The sequence below is a fragment of the Anser cygnoides genome, chromosome 20 (genome assembly GCF_040182565.1).
Source record: "Anser cygnoides isolate HZ-2024a breed goose chromosome 20, Taihu_goose_T2T_genome, whole genome shotgun sequence".
NCBI classification, from domain to species: Eukaryota; Metazoa; Chordata; class Aves; order Anseriformes; family Anatidae; genus Anser; species Anser cygnoides.
Genome location: NC_089892.1, coordinates 2,877,631 through 2,897,370, shown reverse-complemented (window position 1 = coordinate 2,897,370; position 19,740 = coordinate 2,877,631). Strand labels below are relative to the sequence as shown.

The following is a 19,740-nucleotide window of genomic DNA, read 5'->3' as shown; positions in this document are numbered from 1 at the left end:
CCCATCCGTGCCGGCCCAGTATGGCTCGGTGCGTTCGTTCACCCAGGAGGTGGTGGAGTCCCCGCCCCTGGGGGTGTTCGAGGAAAGGTTGGATGTGGTGCTTGGGGACAGGGTTTAGTGGTGACATTGGTGGCAGGGGACGGTTGGAGCAGGTTATCCTGGAGGTGTTTTCCAACATTTATGATTGTGTGACACACAAATAAACCGCAGCGGTAGCCGGGGCGCCGTGTCCGCTCCCAGCTCCTTTTAGCAGGGTATTTAAAAGAAATAAAAAATAATAGTAATAATAAAAAAATCAGCCTGCCGGGGTGCAGGCAGCAGCTGGGCACCGAGCCCACTGCCGACCACGGGCACCGAGCCCCGGGCCCGGCCTCGCCCTGGGCCGCGGGGGGGCGCCGGAGCGGCCGGACTACAACTCCCAGCGCGCACCGCGGCGGGAGGACTACACTTCCCAGAGCGCTTCGGGGGGGGGGGGGAGGAGGCTCCGCGATTCCCACTGGGAAAACGAGACATTACTATTACTTTTAAAACCACAGCGAAACAGCAGAGACACCCCCTGGCGGCTCCCAGCATCCGCGGCTCCCACTTCATGAGAGGGGGGAAATAAACTACAACTCCCAGCACGCCCCGCGCCGCCTCCACCTCTCCTTCCGCTTCCGCCCGCCGCCTCCGTTGCGCCCCCGCCGTCCCCCTTTCCCCCCCCCCCCCCCGTCCCCGGGCCGGGCCGGGCGGAGCGGGGCCTCCGAGCTCCCTGAGGCGGCCCCGGGCCCTGCATGGGCCGCCCGGCGCCATGTTCGTGCAGGAGGAGAAGATCTTCGCCGGGAAGGTGCTGAGGCTCCGCGTGTGCACCATGGAGGGCGCCGAGTGGCTGGAGGAGGTCCCCGAGGACACGACGGTGGAGAAGCTGAAGGAGCGCTGCCTCAAGCACGTAAGGAGCCGCCCCGCTTGGGGGGGGGGGCGAGGAGAAGCGGGGGGCTGGGGGGGGCTGTGAGAGGGGAGGGGGTTCCCCCAGCGCCCTCTGAGTGCCTTTAAAGTAACGCTGAGCTGGACTAGGCCGGGGGTTTTGTGCACCGCTGCCCCTTGTTGGCCATCTCTGCCAGCTTTCTCGGCCCCTGAATTGTGAGAAGGGTCCCCGCAGAAAGAAATCGCCGATCTGAGGGCTCTGTGCAGTGCTGAAGGACGGCTTGGTGCGGGGGAGACCTTTCCCACCTGCGGTTCCCCGCTGCAGCGTGCCCGCCCCAGCAGCCCCTCTCTGTGCGCTTTATGGGCCGCTGAGCGCAGGCCGTAAGGCACAGGTGTGTCTGGCCTCTGAGGGCTTCCCCTCCGAGCCCCCTGCTTTGGTTCTTCTTCGCGTTTAACAAGCAGTTAAAATGGTAAGTGCGGTGGGAGCTTCCCTTTTCTGACACCATGCTCAGCGCTGCCTGCCCCTGGGTTGGCGCAGTAGCTGGTGGGGTTCTCTGCGGGGAGATAACGGGCTTCTCTAGTGCTCTTCCTGTGCTCTGAGCACTAAGGCTTAATGGACGTGTCCAAAGGGTAAATTACCAGTCGCTGTCTGGAGGAGAAAACGCATAAAAATGCATAAAAATACGGTCTGTGAAAGGTGAGCTGGAAGACACAGGCTCTTTGTGCTCGCTCAACTCCCGCTTCTGTTCGTGGGCGCTAAATGGTAAAACCAGCGGTTGCAGGACTGTTAGGCCGAATTTCAGAGATCCGCCATGACTTTTAGTTTAAAGCAAAAACATCAAGCTGGCCCCGTGACCGGGCCTGACCTCAGGCCTCCCTTCTGCAGCCATGTCTGGCAGCCTGGGTGGGCAGCCGCCGAGAGCCCCTTGGCTTCTCATTTCGAAAAGCAAATCCAGTCCCCGCGAGTGGAGCTTTATCAGCTGCATTCAGTAGTGATTTTTGTCTTCAAACCGTTACAAAGATGTTAAGAAATGTTCTTTGTTGTAGTAAAACAACGCTACGGTACGAGAACATGCCCGTAATGTGTAGTGACTTGGCTGTTTGGAGACTAGCAGGTTTTATTTTTGGAAGGAGCGTGCTGTGAAGTGAAGGTGGCGGGCAGCCCAGGTGCCCTCTGCATCGTGCCCTCTGGCTGTTTGCTTTCAGCTACAACCCCGGGAAACTCCAGGTCACGGTACGCTTTGTTTTTCTGGAGCCCGAGCCTTTTTTAAGTGCTTTTCGATTTGGAGAGGAGAGCAGCTGCAAATGGATTTGCTTCGGTTGAGGTAGGTGGGATCCTCCGTGAGGCAAAATGAGGGTGCCCTGCTGAAAAGAGTTGAGCGCGGGGCTCCCCCCGCTGTTATGTTCCTGGAAGAAGTCTCCTGCTCCTGTCTTGTCCCCTCTTCGGTGCAGCTGAGGGATTAAACAAAGGCTGCCAAAATAGGGTGGGGTAATGATTACATGCATATGTGCAGAGCTGAAAGGCCTTTAATTATCAGGAAACATAATTGAATAGATGCTTGCGTTGCAGTGCAAGTCAGGGCAGAAGACAATTGATAACTTGGCAAGACATTTGATTTCATTTTCTCAGCTGCTCCGTGCTAATGGTATGGATTTGCATAACCATTATGGATAATATGGAGTTTTATGGAGGGGAAAAATAGAAATGGAAAAATCATGTCTCCTGATCACGGGTGTGTTGCAGTGAATCTTGATAGCACCTTGAGATAATTTATGCAGCCATCTCTCACAAGATGCTGATTAATATATTCTCTAAAGTCCTTGAAATCCTCCCTGCAGGAGGCGGAGGAAGATAATATCCATAAGGGTGCCCACTTCTCAATTAGGAAGGTGGACGCTCTGTCCCTCTGACGTTCAAATGCTTACTGAGCTCTGAAGTGTCACTTTTGATGTATATTTTGCTGAATTTGGTGGGTGTTTTTGCTACGGATAAAAACCAGCGGGAGGGGTTTTTTTTTTGCCTTATCTGTTGACCTGTAACAATGTAATGGCGATTACGTGCCATTAAACTGCTGCCTTCGGTGGCACTGCCTAGTCTGTGAATAAATAAATACCTGACAGCAAATTGCTTCCCTTCCTAGCTATTTTTTTTGAACTCGGGTTTCTTGGAGCGGTGACTTTTCTCAGCGTGAGGTCCCAGGCCGAGGTCCGTGTGCAGTGCAGCAGGCAGGATCGGGCCCCACGCTCTGTGGCCTCCTTCAAAAGCGCACCTGGGCGCACGGGTGCGAGCTGTCTGTATGCGTAAGCCCCACCTGTGGTTCTTGTGGCGTCGTGGGGCGAGCTTCTCGTGCTCCCGTGCTTCTGCTCCCCTTCTCCTGAAGCTGCCTCAGCGCTGCCCGCCTGGCTGTCGGGATGTGCTGAGGAGTCCCCGTGGAACAGAGGTGCGAGGTGCTCGGAGTGCAAAGGCACGGTGGGTTCGTGCCCCGGAGGCCTCCTCTGTGCGTGTTTTGAGGGAAGCGGATGGTTTAAGCCACCCAAGCTTAGTAGTAGGGAGGGGCAGTACTATTTTTGAATGTTTCTGTTAATAAAAGCAAAAAAAAAAAAAAAAAAGGCAAGGAGAAAGCCTTGTGGTTGAGCAGGATTCCAAGCTCTGCAGAGAGCACTCAGCAGCACCGGGGCTTGCAAGCTCAGCCGTGGCTCAGGCATCTGCGAACAAAGGTTTCTCACCTGCCTGGCACAGCAGCCTGCTGTAAATTCCAGCGCTAAAAGGAAATGCAAATATTTACGCTGGAAGCAAAACCATGAAACAGCAGATCCCTTCCTTAAAACTCCTTTTGTACAAGAAGAAGCAGGAGAGCTCACCTTCCAGAGCGTGCTCACCTCTGCTGGTGGAGCAGCGCCCGCGGGGTGAGCCCTGGGGGCTTCCTCTCCCCCCTCCCTGCCCTTCCTGTGGGTTACTGCTCCTGTTCTGGGCAGGAAGATGTCTTCAGTTACGCTTTAAAGCATTGTATTTGATACAAAAATCCTGCATTTTCTCAGATGTTCTCATGAAGCAAGGTCCCCAGCGAGGTCTCATCGTTACTGGTGGAGGTTTGTGGTGGTTTGCTGAGAGCCAGCAGAGGCACTGCCTTCCGAGGAGGCCTTCCTGTTTCCAGGGCATGCTAAAATAGGCTAAGATATGCTAAATATTTCACTCAGCGTTCCCTTTGCTAGAGGTTCTGTTTGTGTATGCCTCACTGGTCTCTGCGGTTGTCACATACTGGTCAGGGGAACGGGAAATAGGAATAGGTGTCCCCAGGACTTCTCTTTTAAAAGAGCTTCCTTATGAATTCCTGGGGTGTTAGGGGTGACTGAGTGGTTACCTGCAACCTCTAGTTTTTCACATGCGCTTAGATGTTATTAGTAAATACCGTGATTGCATGCACAGCTTTGTGCGCCAGGGAGAAAATAAATAGTAGGTACGTGTCGTGTCCTCCTGCCCCCATCAGGGTGCCTCCCAGCTCCCGTTTTCAAGTTCTTCCTTTTGGAGTCCGACCCTAAGAATGTGTAAAAATACTATTTTGAGTTTGTTCGGAGAGATGTTCCACTGGTGTGCTTTTACGCCTTTTGGGTAACTTCTCAGATCAATTTCAGTAGCTGCTCCCAGTCCCTTCTAAGCCTTAATGCATTCTTTGGCGTTCGTTCAGCAGTTAATATGCTGAGGGATTAGTAAGAAGCTCCTGTTAGACAAAGCAGGGCTCGAACGCCCTCACCTCCGTCCTGCTGAGGCATCAGAACCGTACCCAAGTTCAGATGAGGAGCTGAAGAGCCACGCTGAAAACAAGCGTGTTATCTTTGGAAAAAGAACAAGAACCTGAGTTCTCCAGCAGCTGCAGGCACACCAGGAAAAGCGATGACGGCCTCTAAAGATTCCTTTGAAGGAGGCTGGCGGCACGCGGTGTAGTTACCAGGACTAAGTGCCACGTTTGAAGTGCAGCACCGATGTCAGCGGGGTTTCTGGAATGGCTCTGTCACCTGAGGGGCGAACGTGGTGCTCTGCAGACAGGGCAGAAGTGGCTCCGTAGCAATGTGCTTTGAAAGAAGTGTCACCGAGAGCCATTTCCCGTGAGCGGGAGAGGTGAGGTCAGCGTTAAGTGGCCTATTTTGTGGTGAGAACAACAGCCTCAATTTCATGGGTTGGTAGGCGGTTATTTTTAATTCTGCCTTTCTGGAATTGCAGCCATTACGCTTGCTTTTTCCACTCAAACAAATTAGAAGTCTCTCGATGCGCTGATGTAATGCTCTTGAAGTCTCTCGCTGTGGATCCGTGAGCCACTCGTGTGTGAAGATGAGTCAGTTCAAGGTCTGTGCGCGCTCCCTGCTTCATTTCCTGCTGCAGCACCAAAATGCCAGGAAGTTTAAACGCTAACCCAAACTTTGTAAAGCTCTGCGGGGGCACGGGCGCTGGGAGGCTGATGCTTATTTAGGTAAGTAGCGTGGCATTTCAGCTTGGAGCTGTCTTAGAAGCCCAGATGAAACAGGGGGGTCCTTTGCCTTGCTGCTGGGGTAGCACAGGTCCGTCAGGCTCAGTGACAGCAGAACTTCGGAGCTGTAGGCAGAACATGGATTTGGTACTGGGGAGCAGTTCTGTGGACCTGAATCTTTGTGCCAGGAAAGAGGTAGGGCGTTGTTTGTGCCTACGTGTGTGGATATACCTGGTGCAGTCACAGAACAAACCTCTGACAGTGCTCATGTTGTAAGCTTTTGGGATTTGAGCTTGATTCTTGTAGTGAATTAATCGACGTGCAATTTAGAATTGTAACAAAATATAGAACAAAACGTTCATACGTGGAAAAAAATCAGCGTATGTTGGTAATTTCTGGCTGGGAGAAAAGTTGAGAATGTAATTTCGGTTCAGCACTTCCAGGAAGAGCCAAGGTTAGGGCTCCAGGAGCCCAGCCTGTTGATTTCGTTCTGCACCTCGAAACAGGGCGCAGACGCTGCCTCCTTCCCAGCTTGAGGTCAAGTGTACCGAATTCGCTGCTGGCAGTGGCTTGCGTGCTCTGACAGTGCCTGTAAACAGTAATTACAAGATGAAGCAGAGAAGCTCTCTTCTCTTTCGACACTAGTTACAAATGAGAAACCTGCTGCATTATTGCAGCTTCCCCTTCTGCAGAAGCACGGGGTGCTCACGGGAGATTTCCACTCCGGTGTCGTGCTCGTTGCTACCCCCGGACTTGGCGCGACCGTAGCAAGCTGGTGAAGAACTGACGGAGCTGTGGGTCCTGGGGTATCCGTGTTTGTTCCAAGTCTGCACGGGCCTGAGCATAGGACCAGGCACTCAAAATAAAGTGTGGTGCAGATGTACTGTGCTGCAGAAGTATAAATCCACCTGTATAGGCGGGCTCGGTGCCCTTGAAGGGTTTGTTTGGGGTGACGTGGATGTAACATGAAGTCTTTGACTGTTGTAGGGAAGTTTTTTAGAGTATCACAATCTGTTGAACTTAACGGCAGCTATTAACAGCATCGAGGAAGGCAGGCTGGAATCCTTCCTTTTGTTGATTATTCATCCCAGCCAGCAGCTTGGATATGCAGGCAGGAACCTACCACAGAGCATCGTCACAGCACGATTCAAGCCTCGGTTTCTTTAATAACACGCGTCCTGTGCGCTGGCCTCTAGCAGAGCGTGCCATTTCTTAAGGCGTTAAGAAGCTCATAACCGATGGCACCGTTTGTATGCGCAGAATCCTAAGTGCGCAGCGCCGTGATTCATGTAGAAGGCTTATTTCTGTCTCTGATCTTCAGTATTTATCTTCTGCAGTGTGTACCTGGGAGCTTGGAGGATCCAAAAACTGTGACGCATCATAAGTTGATACACGCTACTTCCGAGAAGGTGCTGACAGACACAAAAACAGTGTTGGAGGAAAACATTCAAGATAGAGGTAAGATTGTCTTTCTTATCCTACCAGCCTGGACATGGAAGACTGTTTAACTACTTGAATTCCAATTTTCTTTTTAATATCTACACTCTGCTTCAGCATAGGAAGCTAATTAGGTGGCAGGCAAAAGAAGGGGGGGGAAAAATACCTTCCCCCGATAACGTACAATGAGCAGTTTGCTTTCCTTAACTGTTCCTTTCGAGTTACAAAACAACCCAAAAACTTGTTGGGGATTTTCTTGAGGTCTCCAGGTCAAGCAGAAGGATGTTTGCTGAAGCATGTCCGAGTGTCCACAGTTTATATCTTACTCAGTCCTCTGCAAGTGTGGGGCAGAATTCCTCACACTGTAGTGTCGCTGACCACAGTAACATCCGTGAGGTGTGTATGTACTCCTGAACCTTAAAGGTGTGGAGGATTAATGTGAAACAAAAGATCTAAGGGTAAGAGCTGTCGGGATCACTGGAGTCAGTTTTTACAGGACAGCTTAAGCTCCTGGTCCCTGCTGGAGATGACAGGCCGTGTTCCAGGAGGCGTGAGAAGCAGGGCTGCTGTAGAATGGACCATTGTCTGAGCCAGGAGCTCCACAGCAGTAGTGTTCTGGTTTTGCCGGAGCTCACAGGGGTTGGAGAGCTGTTCCTGGGATCGTGAGCAGCAGTTTGGTCTCTTTCTCTTCCAAGGCAGCGTCACCTATCGCCTCCAGAGCTGACCAGGACTTGAGAGCTGCCGTCTTAGGCAGAGGCGAGGGGCAGCTTTTTTGCTGCTCGGCGGGGGGTTATTTCTAGGCAAGGCACCAGCTCCTCCGGAGCTTTGAATTGCAGTGTACGGCAGCGAAGCAGTACTGAGCTGTCATGCGAATGCCTCTCCGTTCCTCCTTCCCCTGCAATGTGCTCTGCCTTTTAAGTGCCCTGCTGCTGTCAGGGAGGCGAGATCGCAGCCGACAGCTGACTGCTGCTGGCTGGCTCCGCTTGCCGCTGCACAGGACAGCCAAAAGGCAGCACGTGGGTCCTTTCATGTTCTCGTCAGCTGGGTGAGTGAGGGTTAACAGCCCTCGCCAGCTGTTGCTCCTGGCTGTTCTGTGCTGAGCCAGACCAAGGAAACTTGTTGCACAAAGCAGGATTTGTTTGCTTTTTACCTGCTTAATGTGCTGGGCTAAAAACTGCTCTGTCTGGCTGAAGGACTGCAGATGCCGTGCAGGCCTGCTCTGGGCTCAGAGTGGTGCAGTGACACAGACATCTTTATGTATGGGGTAATAACTCAGGTGCTAGAAACTTCTAAACCATCATATGATTTCTAGAAAAAGGGTGCCTTGAAAGGGGAAAGTATTAGTCCAAAAGCCTTAAGCAAGCTCATGCCTCGTGATGTGGGTTATCTGGGACTGAAGACTTGTTTGCCCTTGAGGCTTGCCTCAGTTGGCTCAGTGATGCAGCCCCATGGTAGGCACTGAATTGCTCTACATGCAAAGGTGAGCTTCATCCTGATACTGAAATTGGCTTCAAAGCTTGGCACTTGACTCCCTGCAGTTGAAGGAAGGCCCTAGGTTGGACCAAAAGCCATGACATGGCCCGTCTCTACTGTTTCCTCCTCAGTGGAGGTGCTGATGCGTTGTTATTATGATGGGCTAATTACTCTACTATTAACGTAATCATACAAAGCACCTGGAGCTTTTCCTACCCTTTCTTTAAGGGTATTGTGTGAGGAGGAGAAGCCAGTAACAAAGTGTAACTAATGATGGAGCATGTTTTGCGTTCAGCACACGCTATGGAATAGCAAACGCCTAAGGGGGATGCATAAAGCCCTGCAGTTTAAGTGAGAAAAAGATCTGATGCTACAGTGGAATTAATACAGAATTAATCTCTAGGAAAACTTGAATTTGTGAGGTATCGTACAAGGACTGTTTTCACATTACTTTCTAATGTATTTTGGTATCATTCTCTTTCCAGATGTCTTGCTCTTAATCAAGAAGCGTGCACCACCTCCACTCCCCAAGATGGCAGATGTGTCAGCAGAGGAGAAAGTGAGTTTGAAATGATTTCTTGGTTTGGCCATTTTGATTAACTACTTTATTAATGAGCTACAGAAGGATTGTTGTGGTCTACTCTATTTGTTTTGTTTTACTCTTTAACTGGCAAATACAGCCAGCTAAACTCCAGGGAAATTATTTTGTCTTTCTTCCAAACTTTGGGGAAACTGATTTTACATTTTTAACTTGGATTGTGAGAACATTCGCCTCAGAATAAGACATGCAGGTGCATTCTGTGGAAGTGGGATAGACTTATCTTTGGAAAAAAAAACGTCTGGTAACTGTATAAGCATATTTCAGCAACTGCCTTTTCTCTTGAAAACTCCACAGAGATCTATTGATTGGCTTTCCGGCTGTCGTATGTCTTTAGCAATGAGTGGCTTATCACCCTCTAACCAGGTCCCTAGAGCTGAAGTGTTGGCCCCCTGCTACTCTTGTTTTGTTTTCTTCTCACAACATAATTGTTACTGAGGGTCAGCGATACCCAGGGTGACACCTAGACGTGAGTGGCGCTGCAGTTGACATTAGTGCATAAACACTTGAGCAATGCTTGTGCTTGACACTGAATTCCTAGGTCTCTCCACCCCCTCCTTGCAAAGCTTTGTGTTTTCTTGCTTTCTGTAGGTATTGGTGTTTGTCTCTGTATCCCTTCCTGTAGGTATTGGTGTATGTCTCTGTCTCCATTACGGTCTTGCTGTGCAGAACGTCACCGTAAGAACCTAAGATACAAGACTGGGAAATATTTATAGTTCGTACCCTGCTACGTTTTCTCCTGGTCTATAAGCATGTACTGAAAATCCAAGGCACCATATATCTCTGCATGATACTTGCAAGCAGTAAAGCACTTCCCCTGTGAAGCAGTTAAGTGTTAGTGTTGGTACATCTCCCAACAAACCATGGGTTTGAAGAGAGTGTGCTCTGAGCAGGCCATGTGGAGTAGCGTACGGTCCTGGGAATTGAGGCTTCCAGTTTCTCTCCATGTTTGGTGCATCACTTTCCCTCTTTGTGCTGGGATTTCCCCACTTGTTTAGATAACAGAAATAGATTTTTAAAAAGGACTGAAAGTGGGGCAACCCAACAGGTCCAGTTCTGCTCTATAATCGCAAAATGTTAGCGCTGTTAATCCGTTGTATTGCTAGACTGCTGTTTCTCATAGTTGCAAGTTGCAGAGCACTGCTTGATGCCTTGGTGAAGAATATGAAACTGCTCTCAGCTATGCTATGTTCTTTGTCCTGTGGATAATGGGTTATGAAACCTGATCCTGTTTCCCATCCTTCAGAGGAAACAAGAGCAGAAAGCTCCTGATAAGGATGCTATTCTCAAAGCAACTGCAAATCTGCCCTCTCGCAATGTAGATCGCACTGTGGCACATCACAACATGAGGGATGTAAGTATTAGACCTTTTAACTCCTACGCTAATATCCAAGTAGGCTTTTATCTCGTATAACCTCTTCTTTTCCATATGAATGTGATTAGCCTTTCTCTGTAAGAGAAATTCAGGTGTGTATAAATGTATATTAAAGTAGAGAGTACAACCTGTGTGTAAATCTTAAGTCATTTAGCGATTAAAACCATAATTCAGAACAGAGTGGCTTTCAAATGTTTTATGTGTCCATGGGAAAGCCTCAGTAAATACTTCTCGAGATCTGGCGGATGTGCAGTTAGGTTTCAGTCTTCCATAGTTCAGGTGTTTGCAATTTTTTTCCTCTTCCACGGTTTTGAAGAGAGTCATAAATGTTGACTTCAGTAGTTGAATGCTGTCTGTAGTACTTCTAGCTGTGTCTTCAGCAGTGTGGGGACTCCTTTTACACTTCTGTACTAGTAGGCGCACAATGCAGTGAACAGCACTCTGTACAAGGGGCAAGACTATAGCAGAGATACTAACAACAGCCATGTTAACGCTTAATGATGCCTGTATTTTTTTCCTGTCCAAGTGTTTTCACAGCTTCTTTTCTTGCAGTTCCAGACAGAGCTCCGGAAAATCTTAGTTTCTCTCATTGAAGTTGCACAGAAATTGCTAGCACTGAATCCAGATGCGGTTGAACTATTTAAGAAGGCAAATGGTATGAACATATCTTTATAGTTATTAGTTTTGTCCTAGGAATTTGTTTTCTTACGTAGCAAAAGAGTAGCCTTGCAGAGTTAATTCCAGACATTAATGTAATAGAGCTAATAATAACTTTGTGGCAAAGATCTCAACTTGTGGTACAAGTTTTATAAAAACGAAGGAATTTATAAGGTCCCTTTGAGATAGATGAGAAGTTTCATTTAAAACTAAAACCAGTAGCAGCGAAACGGTTGGAAAACTTTGCAAGACTTGGTAAAAAATAGTTGAAAATGCACAAGGAGATGGTAAAGCGGGGAGAAACTTTAGCTGTAGGATCAGCATGGGAAATGCCCTTGAGATTTGCTAGGACTGGATCCAACTTTCTAGATGATTGATAAGCAAATCTTCAGTGAGTCTCCCATATATTTAATTATGTGAGCATATAGTCATGCAAAAGTTTGTCTGTTACTAGAGATCTTGAACAAATCTGGACAAAGTCTTTGTCCTGGAAGACTCTATCTGAGCCTGATTGAGCTGAGTGCAGCAAACTAAATGGTGAGATAGCAAATTCGGGGCAGAAACAAAAGCAGGGATGGAAGAGAAGAACGGGGTTTGAACTTAACCCATGCCACTCCACTGAGAAAGGGTTGTATTTTAGCTCGAAATCAGTCTGAACGTTGTTTTGTTTGTGTATATCTAGCCATGCTGGATGAGGATGAGGAAGACAGAGTGGATGAGATAGCTCTGCGGCAGCTTACAGAAATGGGGTTTCCAGAGAGCAGAGCTGTCAAAGCCCTTCGATTAAATCAGTAAGTGTACTGAGCACACTGCCTGTAAATTATTTGATACGGTTTTTAAAAAAAAGGCATTTTTTTCAGAAGCCTCCTTATGTGGGTCACCTAAAACTAGGTTTGAACAAAGCAGTAGTTCAAAGAACACTTCTGTGCACAGGCAACGTGCAGGTGCAGATGGCCCAGGAAAGGGGAAACAGTGTTGTACTTGTTCTGGAAAGAATAGCTTGTCTGCAGTTCACAAGGTTGTCAGGCTGGCACTGTTTCTGAGTATTAAAGTCACATTTTCTGCTTTAAAATTTTAGAGGGGAAAAAAGCAAGCCTAGCCCATCCAGATTGGTCTTTCAGCTGTAGCAAAAATACTTTCTGCTGATCTTATAATATTCTTGGAATGTTTTTATAAAGTCCAGATAGCAACTGTAGGAAAAGAGGAGGTAACGCAGTTCTTCTCATCCTCTAAGATGAAACAGCTGTGCTGCCTCGTTTCTGAGAGGCGGTTTCTTAGGCCATTCGTAAAAAAATTCTAATGATAGAGAATCAACAAAATATTCCAGTCATTCTTTTCCAGCCTCTCTCCCTTTGGGCTTAGGAGGACTTTCCCCCGATGTCCTCCATCTTTCATGTTGTAAGTGAAAAGCCAAGTAGTCAAAGGCTTCCCTTTCTTAGAACATGTAATTACCGTGCAGTCAAATGAAATTGCACGTTCAGGTACGCTGTCGTTATCTTTGCTTCCTGTGTATTCATTGGGAAGGCATGTGCTGGGTCTCCCTCAAGATCCCTTAGCTTGGGTACTTGCAGTCCAGCAGTTGGCTGGGTTATGATCGTGGCATCCTGTTGGTCTCCCCGGAGGTGGCCGCTCCTTTGAGGGATCGCCGATTCCTTCTTGAGTCAGTAGAGGAAGAGATGAGTGGTACGCATCCTAGTGCAATTGCCTGCATTGAATTTTGCTCTCGCTCGAGATATATTGTGCACATGTTGTCCCACTTTCTTCTGTTGTTAATGGCATTCCTTTATCGCTAGAAGTCTGAGAGATCTCTGTAAGAAGCAACAAAGCAGCTTCTGTCTGAGCTGTGGTTCCATGTAAATTTGGAACACACTTTGCAGTTTTGTCAGCAGTTGCGAATAGTCAGTGTTTGTCTGTTGTGCAATAAAGCAGATGATTTGGAGAATAAGGTGACTGCCTTAGAAATGCCTTTTAAAATCTGGGATGCAGCTGCCCAAATTGTACTTCTCTGAAGCCAGGATGACAGATGAGTGATGACTCTAGGGCCCTGAGTGCATGTAGAATTAAGGTGCTCCGAGGTTTGCTCCAAAACTGTATTTATGACAATTCAGATACTAATTAATCATTAAGTCAAGATACCACCAGGAATAAATGCAAAGGAAAATGTATGTGTAACACCACCTCTGGAGTGTTCCTCATCCCTTTTGTTTTAATTTTCTTTTCAGTATGTCGGTGACACAGGCCATGGAGTGGTTGATAGAACACGCGGATGACCCTGCAGTAGATGCTCCGCTGCCAGGCCAGACTCCATCAGAAGCCCCGGCCGAAGCTGGTGCATCCTCTGCTGAAGCAACTGCGGGTCCTAGTTCAGAAGCAGGTGGGGAAGAGGCCAAGGATGAGCTGACAGAAATATTCAAGAAGATCCGGAGGAAAAGAGAGTTTCGTCCAGACCCACGAGTACGTGGTGTCTATCTTGCTATTTGTTAACTGTTAGAACTGAAAGGGACTGGGTTGGCATCACAGAATCCAAACAAATGCTCGTTTAATAAATGGAATGGGACAAGCGTGCAGATGTACGTTATGCTGGTGTGACAGTATTTTAGTGGAAGTCTTCAGGGGTTGCTTGAATTCAGGTTGCTGAAAGGGATATTACCACTGCTGTCTCGGTTAACAGCATCTAAATTACTGACACTTTACACCTGAAAATTAGTCGATGCTACTGATATGACAGTCATAAAAAGCACTGTCTGGCATCAAGGAAGGGTTGCAGGACAGTATTGTCCTTTTTGCTGTAGAAAAGGACAGAAGAGCATTGTTGTATTTAGGGGATAAGGAAAAGTATCACCAGCAGTTAAGTCTTTAAGTCTTGCATCAAAGGCAGAAGTTATCATTTTTTCAGAGCACAATACTAGCTGAAGTGAAAATACGTGCTGTTATCACACTGTAAATTCACCAGGAGGTGCTCTTTAGAATCTATCACTTCACTTTTACAGTACATGTTTTTTGTGATCTTAGTTGCAAGCTGCAAAAGTAGGATTTGATGACCTGGGTACGATTTCTAAATGATTAAATGTTCTCATAACAGTATCTAGGTACATTTGTCTAAATATGCAATGCTCACTAGCAATATAATAAATCCCAGAAGTAAAACTTAAATTCAGTGAATAGAACTACAAATGCACGAGATCTTGGAGCTTGTGGAGCTTGATTTGTCAGTGAGAGATCAATCAAAGCCTTGTGACACAAGAGAAGTTTTAAAATGAGGTGTTTCCATCCTGTTCTCCTTCCCACACCAGCTACTCGCTCTTTGCCTTGCATTCAGCTTTCAGTAACGACAACAGGAACTACCTTCAGTCTCATTCTTAAGTGTCTTTATTATGGAAAAGGAATAAATCTTTGGATAGACAGTGTTTGAAAACTCTGTAGCTAAGATTGCTTAGTAGTCTGCAAATGGAAACAATGTTTTTTTTACCCCCAAAAAAATCTGGACAGAAGGTGGAGGATGTGATTGTTTTAAATATTTCACTTCTTCATTTGTTTTAAATATTGTATTTATGAAGCTGTGCAAATCTTACAGGCTGTCATTGCCCTGATGGAGATGGGATTTGATGAAAAAGAAGTGGTAGATGCACTCAGAGTAAACAACAACCAGCAAAATGCAGCCGTGAGTACAATGTCATTTGTTCCTTATTGCCATAATCATCTGTTCAACTGATTTTTTCCTCACTGATTGATGTTTTGATTTATCATAAAGCTCAGCTGCTACTGGAGATGAAATGAACCCTCTATTCTGTGCCTTTTTCAGTTAGATACATAGTGAGAATACAAAGGTTTTAGATTTTTTAGAGGAACTCAGCATGCATGAGCTTGAGGCTGATCTGGTTCGTGTTGCATATGTGGATTTTCAAAAAGCTTTAGAGAAGCTCCTTCACCAGAGGCTTCAGAAGAGATTATGCTATTGTGTAGAAGGAAAAGGTATTCCCAATAAATAACTGACTAAAGGACAGGAATAAATCAGGCAAGAGATTCAGGACATGCAGCATATGAACTAATGTTTGGCACCAATGCATTCCAGAATTGGTGGAATCCAAAAATAAGAAGGTTTTCGAAGATGGATTAGTGGGTATATTACGCAGAAAGGTGTGGACGCAGCTGGCAGTCAAGGAACCTTCTCAAGCATCCAGTGCTAGCTACTATCAGAGAGGATGTTGGGCCGCATGGCTCTTCCAGATGACCTAATGTGACCATGCTGATGGAGTTCCTGTGAGGCCATGCATCTGCATGACACCATGCGTCTTTGCTGAGCTTTGAAACACACAAAGCTGGTATCATTTTATTACCATACCAGGCACTGCTGTTGTCCTCTTGAAAAAAAGGTTGATTTCTGTCAGAGCAACACACAAATGAATAGTGATCTAGAGTGAAAAGAAATGTATAGTTCAATGCTTCTGTGAGAGGAAAAATATTTTATCATGCATTGTCAAATGCTTTGGCAGACTCATTTTAATGGAATCAACCATTAAATATGTTGTGTTTGGTGATTTCTTTCAGTGTGAATGGCTGCTAGGAGACAGAAAGCCTTCTCCAGAGGAACTAGATAAGGGAATTGACACCAATAGCCCTCTCTTCCAAGCCATCTTAGAAAATCCAGTGGTACAGTTAGGGTTAACAAACCCCAAAACTCTACTAGGTAAGTCCTGATAATTTGGGTTCCTGATAAATATACACTCTCTGCATTTCTTAGCAAATAAGAACAGAGACAGGATGATGACAGCACACATTGTGAGATGCGCGCAGCTCTGTACCCTTTTCCTCGCTTTCAGCAGCTGTATTGTTCGCTTGCTTCATTTTGCAGCTCAGCTGTACCACCAGCAGAACTTGGGGCTGTCCCAGAAACGACACTAATTCCCTAGGCTGCTGGTTTACGCTTGCTGAACTCAGAAGTTCAATAGCTGCTGGCTGCAATGCTTTTGTGGATTTAGGAGACCTTTTGTGTGCTCCCTTTTGGCTATGGGAGAAAAAAATGGAATGTGTGTTTAGAACCCTGATGAGTTCACAGAAAAAAAACCACAAGGCTGTCTCCTGCTGTACAGCTTACTGTGAGCTGCAGCCTGATCATTGGAATGGAAGATAACTTGTGAAGTGTAACCAAACAAGAAGTCAAAGCTAAGGCCTTGCTTATCAAAATCGAGATAGCGTTTGTGAAAATATATTTTTCCCTGTTTGTGGTAAAGCCTGTTTTCTTGGTCAAAAATGCGGTGAGCATGGCAAGTACTCGGCTGATGAACCTGATGGTGAAAAGTAAGTCTTTGTTGGATTGGTATGTCTGACACTGGACTAGAGTACAGAAGAGTGACATAGGCTCTATGTTGTGTTCATCAAATTTTGCGTTTTAGTGTTTGGCTTCAAAACTCATTTGAACACTTCCTTTGAAATAAAGGATGTGTGCGCAGCTCTGTCAGGAGAGCTTTTAAAAATACTTCTTTAAATGCAATCAGGAGAGTTTGCAAGTCTTTAAATAATTCAAGAGCAGAACCTTCCCACCCTCATTTCTGAACAAATGGTCTCTTCATTTCCAAAGAGGGTTCCACACTGCAGCTCAGAATATAAATAGAAAACGAAATGCCATTATATGTGCTTGTAAGGCTTGGATGAACATCAGAGGATACATCTGCAGATTGCTTATGTCACAGATTTTAACAATGTTTGCATTTAATTAGATATTTAAAGAATGTAGATAAATCTTCAGGTTTAAGCTCTTGAGTCTGTGTAAAAGAATACAGAGTGGCGAAAGGTGAGATCTGTACTTTATTCCAGGCTTTGCAGCAGGCATGGCGCGTGACCTTGAGCAAGGTATTAATGATGAGCCTTTCAGAGGTGCTCGGTGCTTATGGCTCGCACTAATGTCGTTAGAGCTTTGTAGACTAACACTTTGTACGTTCCTGGGAAAGCGAAGACACTGCCCCTCGTGCTGGTCTGCCAGACTCTTGTCACACTGACCTTTTGGTGACTCCTGAGTAGATCAGATATGCAACTGCTTTTTTAGTCCTGTTCCGTAATGACTGCTCCAAATGTCCAGTAGTCCAGCGCAGGGTCTGTCGTAAAGGTTATAAATTATTTCGTGGATCGTTCTTTTGCCAAAGTTGTGGCTTAGCTCTTGCACTAGATGCCTGGTTCCTTCAAAATAAGTAGAAGAGGGAAAATTGGCATGCAAAAAAAAAAAATCTTAGTGTAAAAACAGCTCTGTATAGAAAGAATAAAAATTGCTCTTAAGTATTTGGATCTCTGTCACTGTTCAAAAATAGAGGCAGTCGTTCTGCACAGCCAGCCTTTCCCCTTCTGTCTGTGTCTAGGCAGGTAGGCCTGGCTGTTCCCCCTGTCCCCTGACATGCTCCCCGATGTCCTCAGCCCTCCAGATGGCAGGAAGGAGAGCGCACACTGTTCAGAGGGAAGATGCTGCTTCCCTTCTGGCTCCAGGGGCCTCCGTGAAAAGATAGAGCCCTGAGATCTGGGGGCTGGCTCTGCTGCTCATTCCTAGGTAGCCTTTGCCATACCTACTTCTTATTTTGCTGGCTTAGTTTCCCATTCTGAGATGTTATAAGAGTAACCAGAGTAAATGTTTGTGAAGTGTTTAGCTCTTCAAGCCCGTGTCCTTGAGGCTTTGTAAAATGGTTTATAATCCAGGCTGAGTATTTAATCAGCCTCTGCCCGCAATGAATTTGATGCAAAGGAGTGAGGGAAGTGTAACAGCCTGTAGCATCCCGGTCTGTGGAGATTTGGGAGTACGAATGGTAAGTGTATGATGTGTTCTCACCGTGGGGGGGGTGCTTGCCCACTGCGTTAGGTAAGTTTTAGCTATTTCTAACTCTCCTGTCGTTGAAGCATCCCAAACGTGGAAGCATCTGCTGTCTACAAGCCTAAACACGTTGTGCTTTCCATCTCTTGGCAGCCTTCGAGGATATGCTTGAAAACCCCCTGAACAGCACTCAGTGGATGAATGATCCCGAAACGGGGCCTGTCATGCTACAGATCTCCCGAATCTTCCAGACGCTGAATCGCACGTAGAGGGGGATGCCAGTCCACTGTGCCACTTCCTACTGTCCCTCGTGTCACCTTCTCCTCACGGGAGGGTGCATGGGTTGTTGGGGGGGTGGGGGGTGGAAGGGGCAGGAGGGGGCAGATTCTGGCCGAGGGGGTGTCTCGCACGGGGTATGTAGTTAACGGCCAACTGCAATTAATTGCCTTGTGGATTTAGTGTTAGTGGAAGAGGTTTGAAGACTTGTTTATGTTTTTTCAGGTATTAGGTTAAAAATAAAGTATATCAAAAATAGGAAAAGGTTTTGTGAAAACAATTAAGAATCTGTTGGAAAGAAATACGATATTGCTTGTCAAAAAGGCCTGTGACAGTAGTTTTCTAGCCAGTTTTACTAGCGTCTGGCTAATGTTTACAAAAGGTCACTGACCACTAGCATAGGATATTAATCATCTCCATGCAGTATTAATTTATGGCTATATCAAATTATAAAACGCTTTTTAAAATTGATTCTTAGGAAACGTTTTTTAAAAGTCCAAATATTCGGAGAGCAAGCACATTTCTATCCAAACTTGTCTGTCTTGCATTATAATTTAAACAGAATAATTCATAGATGGAATTCTTTTAATAAATAGCATTACTTTTTCCTATTTATTTTCTGCGTTAGTGTTGTTCCAGTCCCACAGCAGTTACACTTCTATGAGGTTCTCTGCCAGCTACGTTAAAGATGCAGTATCTCTTTCGCAACAGAACTTACTACACCGACCCTTGGATTCTCAAGTAGGCTGCAGTTCATCAGTTTACACTATGCCATATCGTAGCGCAAAGAGGATATCTTCACGTTGAATCTTTTCCATTTTTGTGTGCACGGTTTTGGAAAGGGGGACTTGTGACTTTGTTTCAAACGGTTTGCAAAAAAAAAAAAAAGGCAACTAATTTGCATGGGTTTTCAGTGAACGGTGATCTGCAAAGACGCAGAAACACGTAGGTTTTTATCTTGTTTACCATATTTAAAAGCACGCTTAAAATTATCTACTTTGAGATGGAAGTGTTTCTTCTTGACCCTTTCACCTTGGAAATACCACGAAAGTCAGGCTGTGTCTTTGCTAGTTTTGTCAGAAGATTGATTTAAGCTCACAACCGCTGTCTGAAATCTTATTAAGGAGAGAACTCACCGGTGAATAGCCAGCTAGTCGTTGCGATTGGGCTACGCGGGTGTCACTTCTTTATACAGGCTGAACAAAAATGTTTGTTTTCAAGTTAGTGAAACCTGGTTGACGTCTGTCATAATCCTTGCTGTGTCTTGCCTTGGAAAGGCAGGCGAGGCGAGACCTGCTTCTCCAAAGTGCAGTTCAATCAGGAGGAGACCTTATCCTTAAATAGCACAGAGGTGTCTGTCAAATAGATCCTAAATAACTCTGCTAGTCACCTTTATTTTACAACTGGTTTTGTGCAGTTATTTTTTTTTTTTTAAACAAAAATGTAACAAGATGCAACCCGAAACCTTTGTAACAAGTTTTGGCCTGAACTTGGCATCTAATCTGTGCTATTATGCAGTCAAGGCACTGAAGTTGCCAATTTCACATAATTAGTATGAAGGGTGGGGAAACCAAAACAGCATGAGATTTTATCTCAACTTACTATCCCAGGATTTTTTCATTTGTTATCTGTAAATTCATATTAAGCTTTACAGTTCACGACAGCAGAAATATTTACTTTTACATTTAGAATTTCTAAGATTTAGAGATGTTTGTTCAAATTGGACAGTAAAAACATTTTCCTGGATTCTTGCTAAGAACAGGTT

General features: G+C 46.1%; 1 protein-coding gene across 1 annotated transcript; it reads left to right on the top strand.

The window, feature by feature from the left end:
• Positions 1 to 696: 696 nt before the first annotated feature.
• Positions 697 to 19,404, top strand: UBAC1 (UBA domain containing 1). The gene is made up of 10 exons (XM_066981000.1): positions 697 to 928; positions 6,704 to 6,824; positions 8,762 to 8,835; positions 10,121 to 10,228; positions 10,802 to 10,904; positions 11,589 to 11,697; positions 13,129 to 13,360; positions 14,481 to 14,567; positions 15,455 to 15,593; positions 17,853 to 19,404. The coding sequence occupies exons 1-10, from the start codon at positions 791 to 793 to the stop codon at positions 17,966 to 17,968; spliced, it is 1,227 nt and encodes a 408-aa protein (XP_066837101.1). The 5' UTR covers positions 697 to 790; the 3' UTR covers positions 17,969 to 19,404.
• The last annotated feature ends 336 nt before the right edge of the window (positions 19,405 to 19,740 follow it).

What these genes read in the sequence shown, in the direction of transcription:
- UBAC1 (XM_066981000.1), top strand. Translation starts at nt 791, where the DNA reads ATGTTCGTGCAGGAGGAGAAGATCTTCGCCGGGAAGGTGCTGAGGCTC. An exon ending in AAAGCCCTTCGATTAAATCA is followed by an intron (nt 11,698 to 13,128) that starts GTAAGTGTACTG and finishes TTTTCTTTTCAG; the next exon opens with TATGTCGGTGACACAGGCCA. An exon ending in AGTTTCGTCCAGACCCACGA is followed by an intron (nt 13,361 to 14,480) that starts GTACGTGGTGTC and finishes CAAATCTTACAG; the next exon opens with GCTGTCATTGCCCTGATGGA.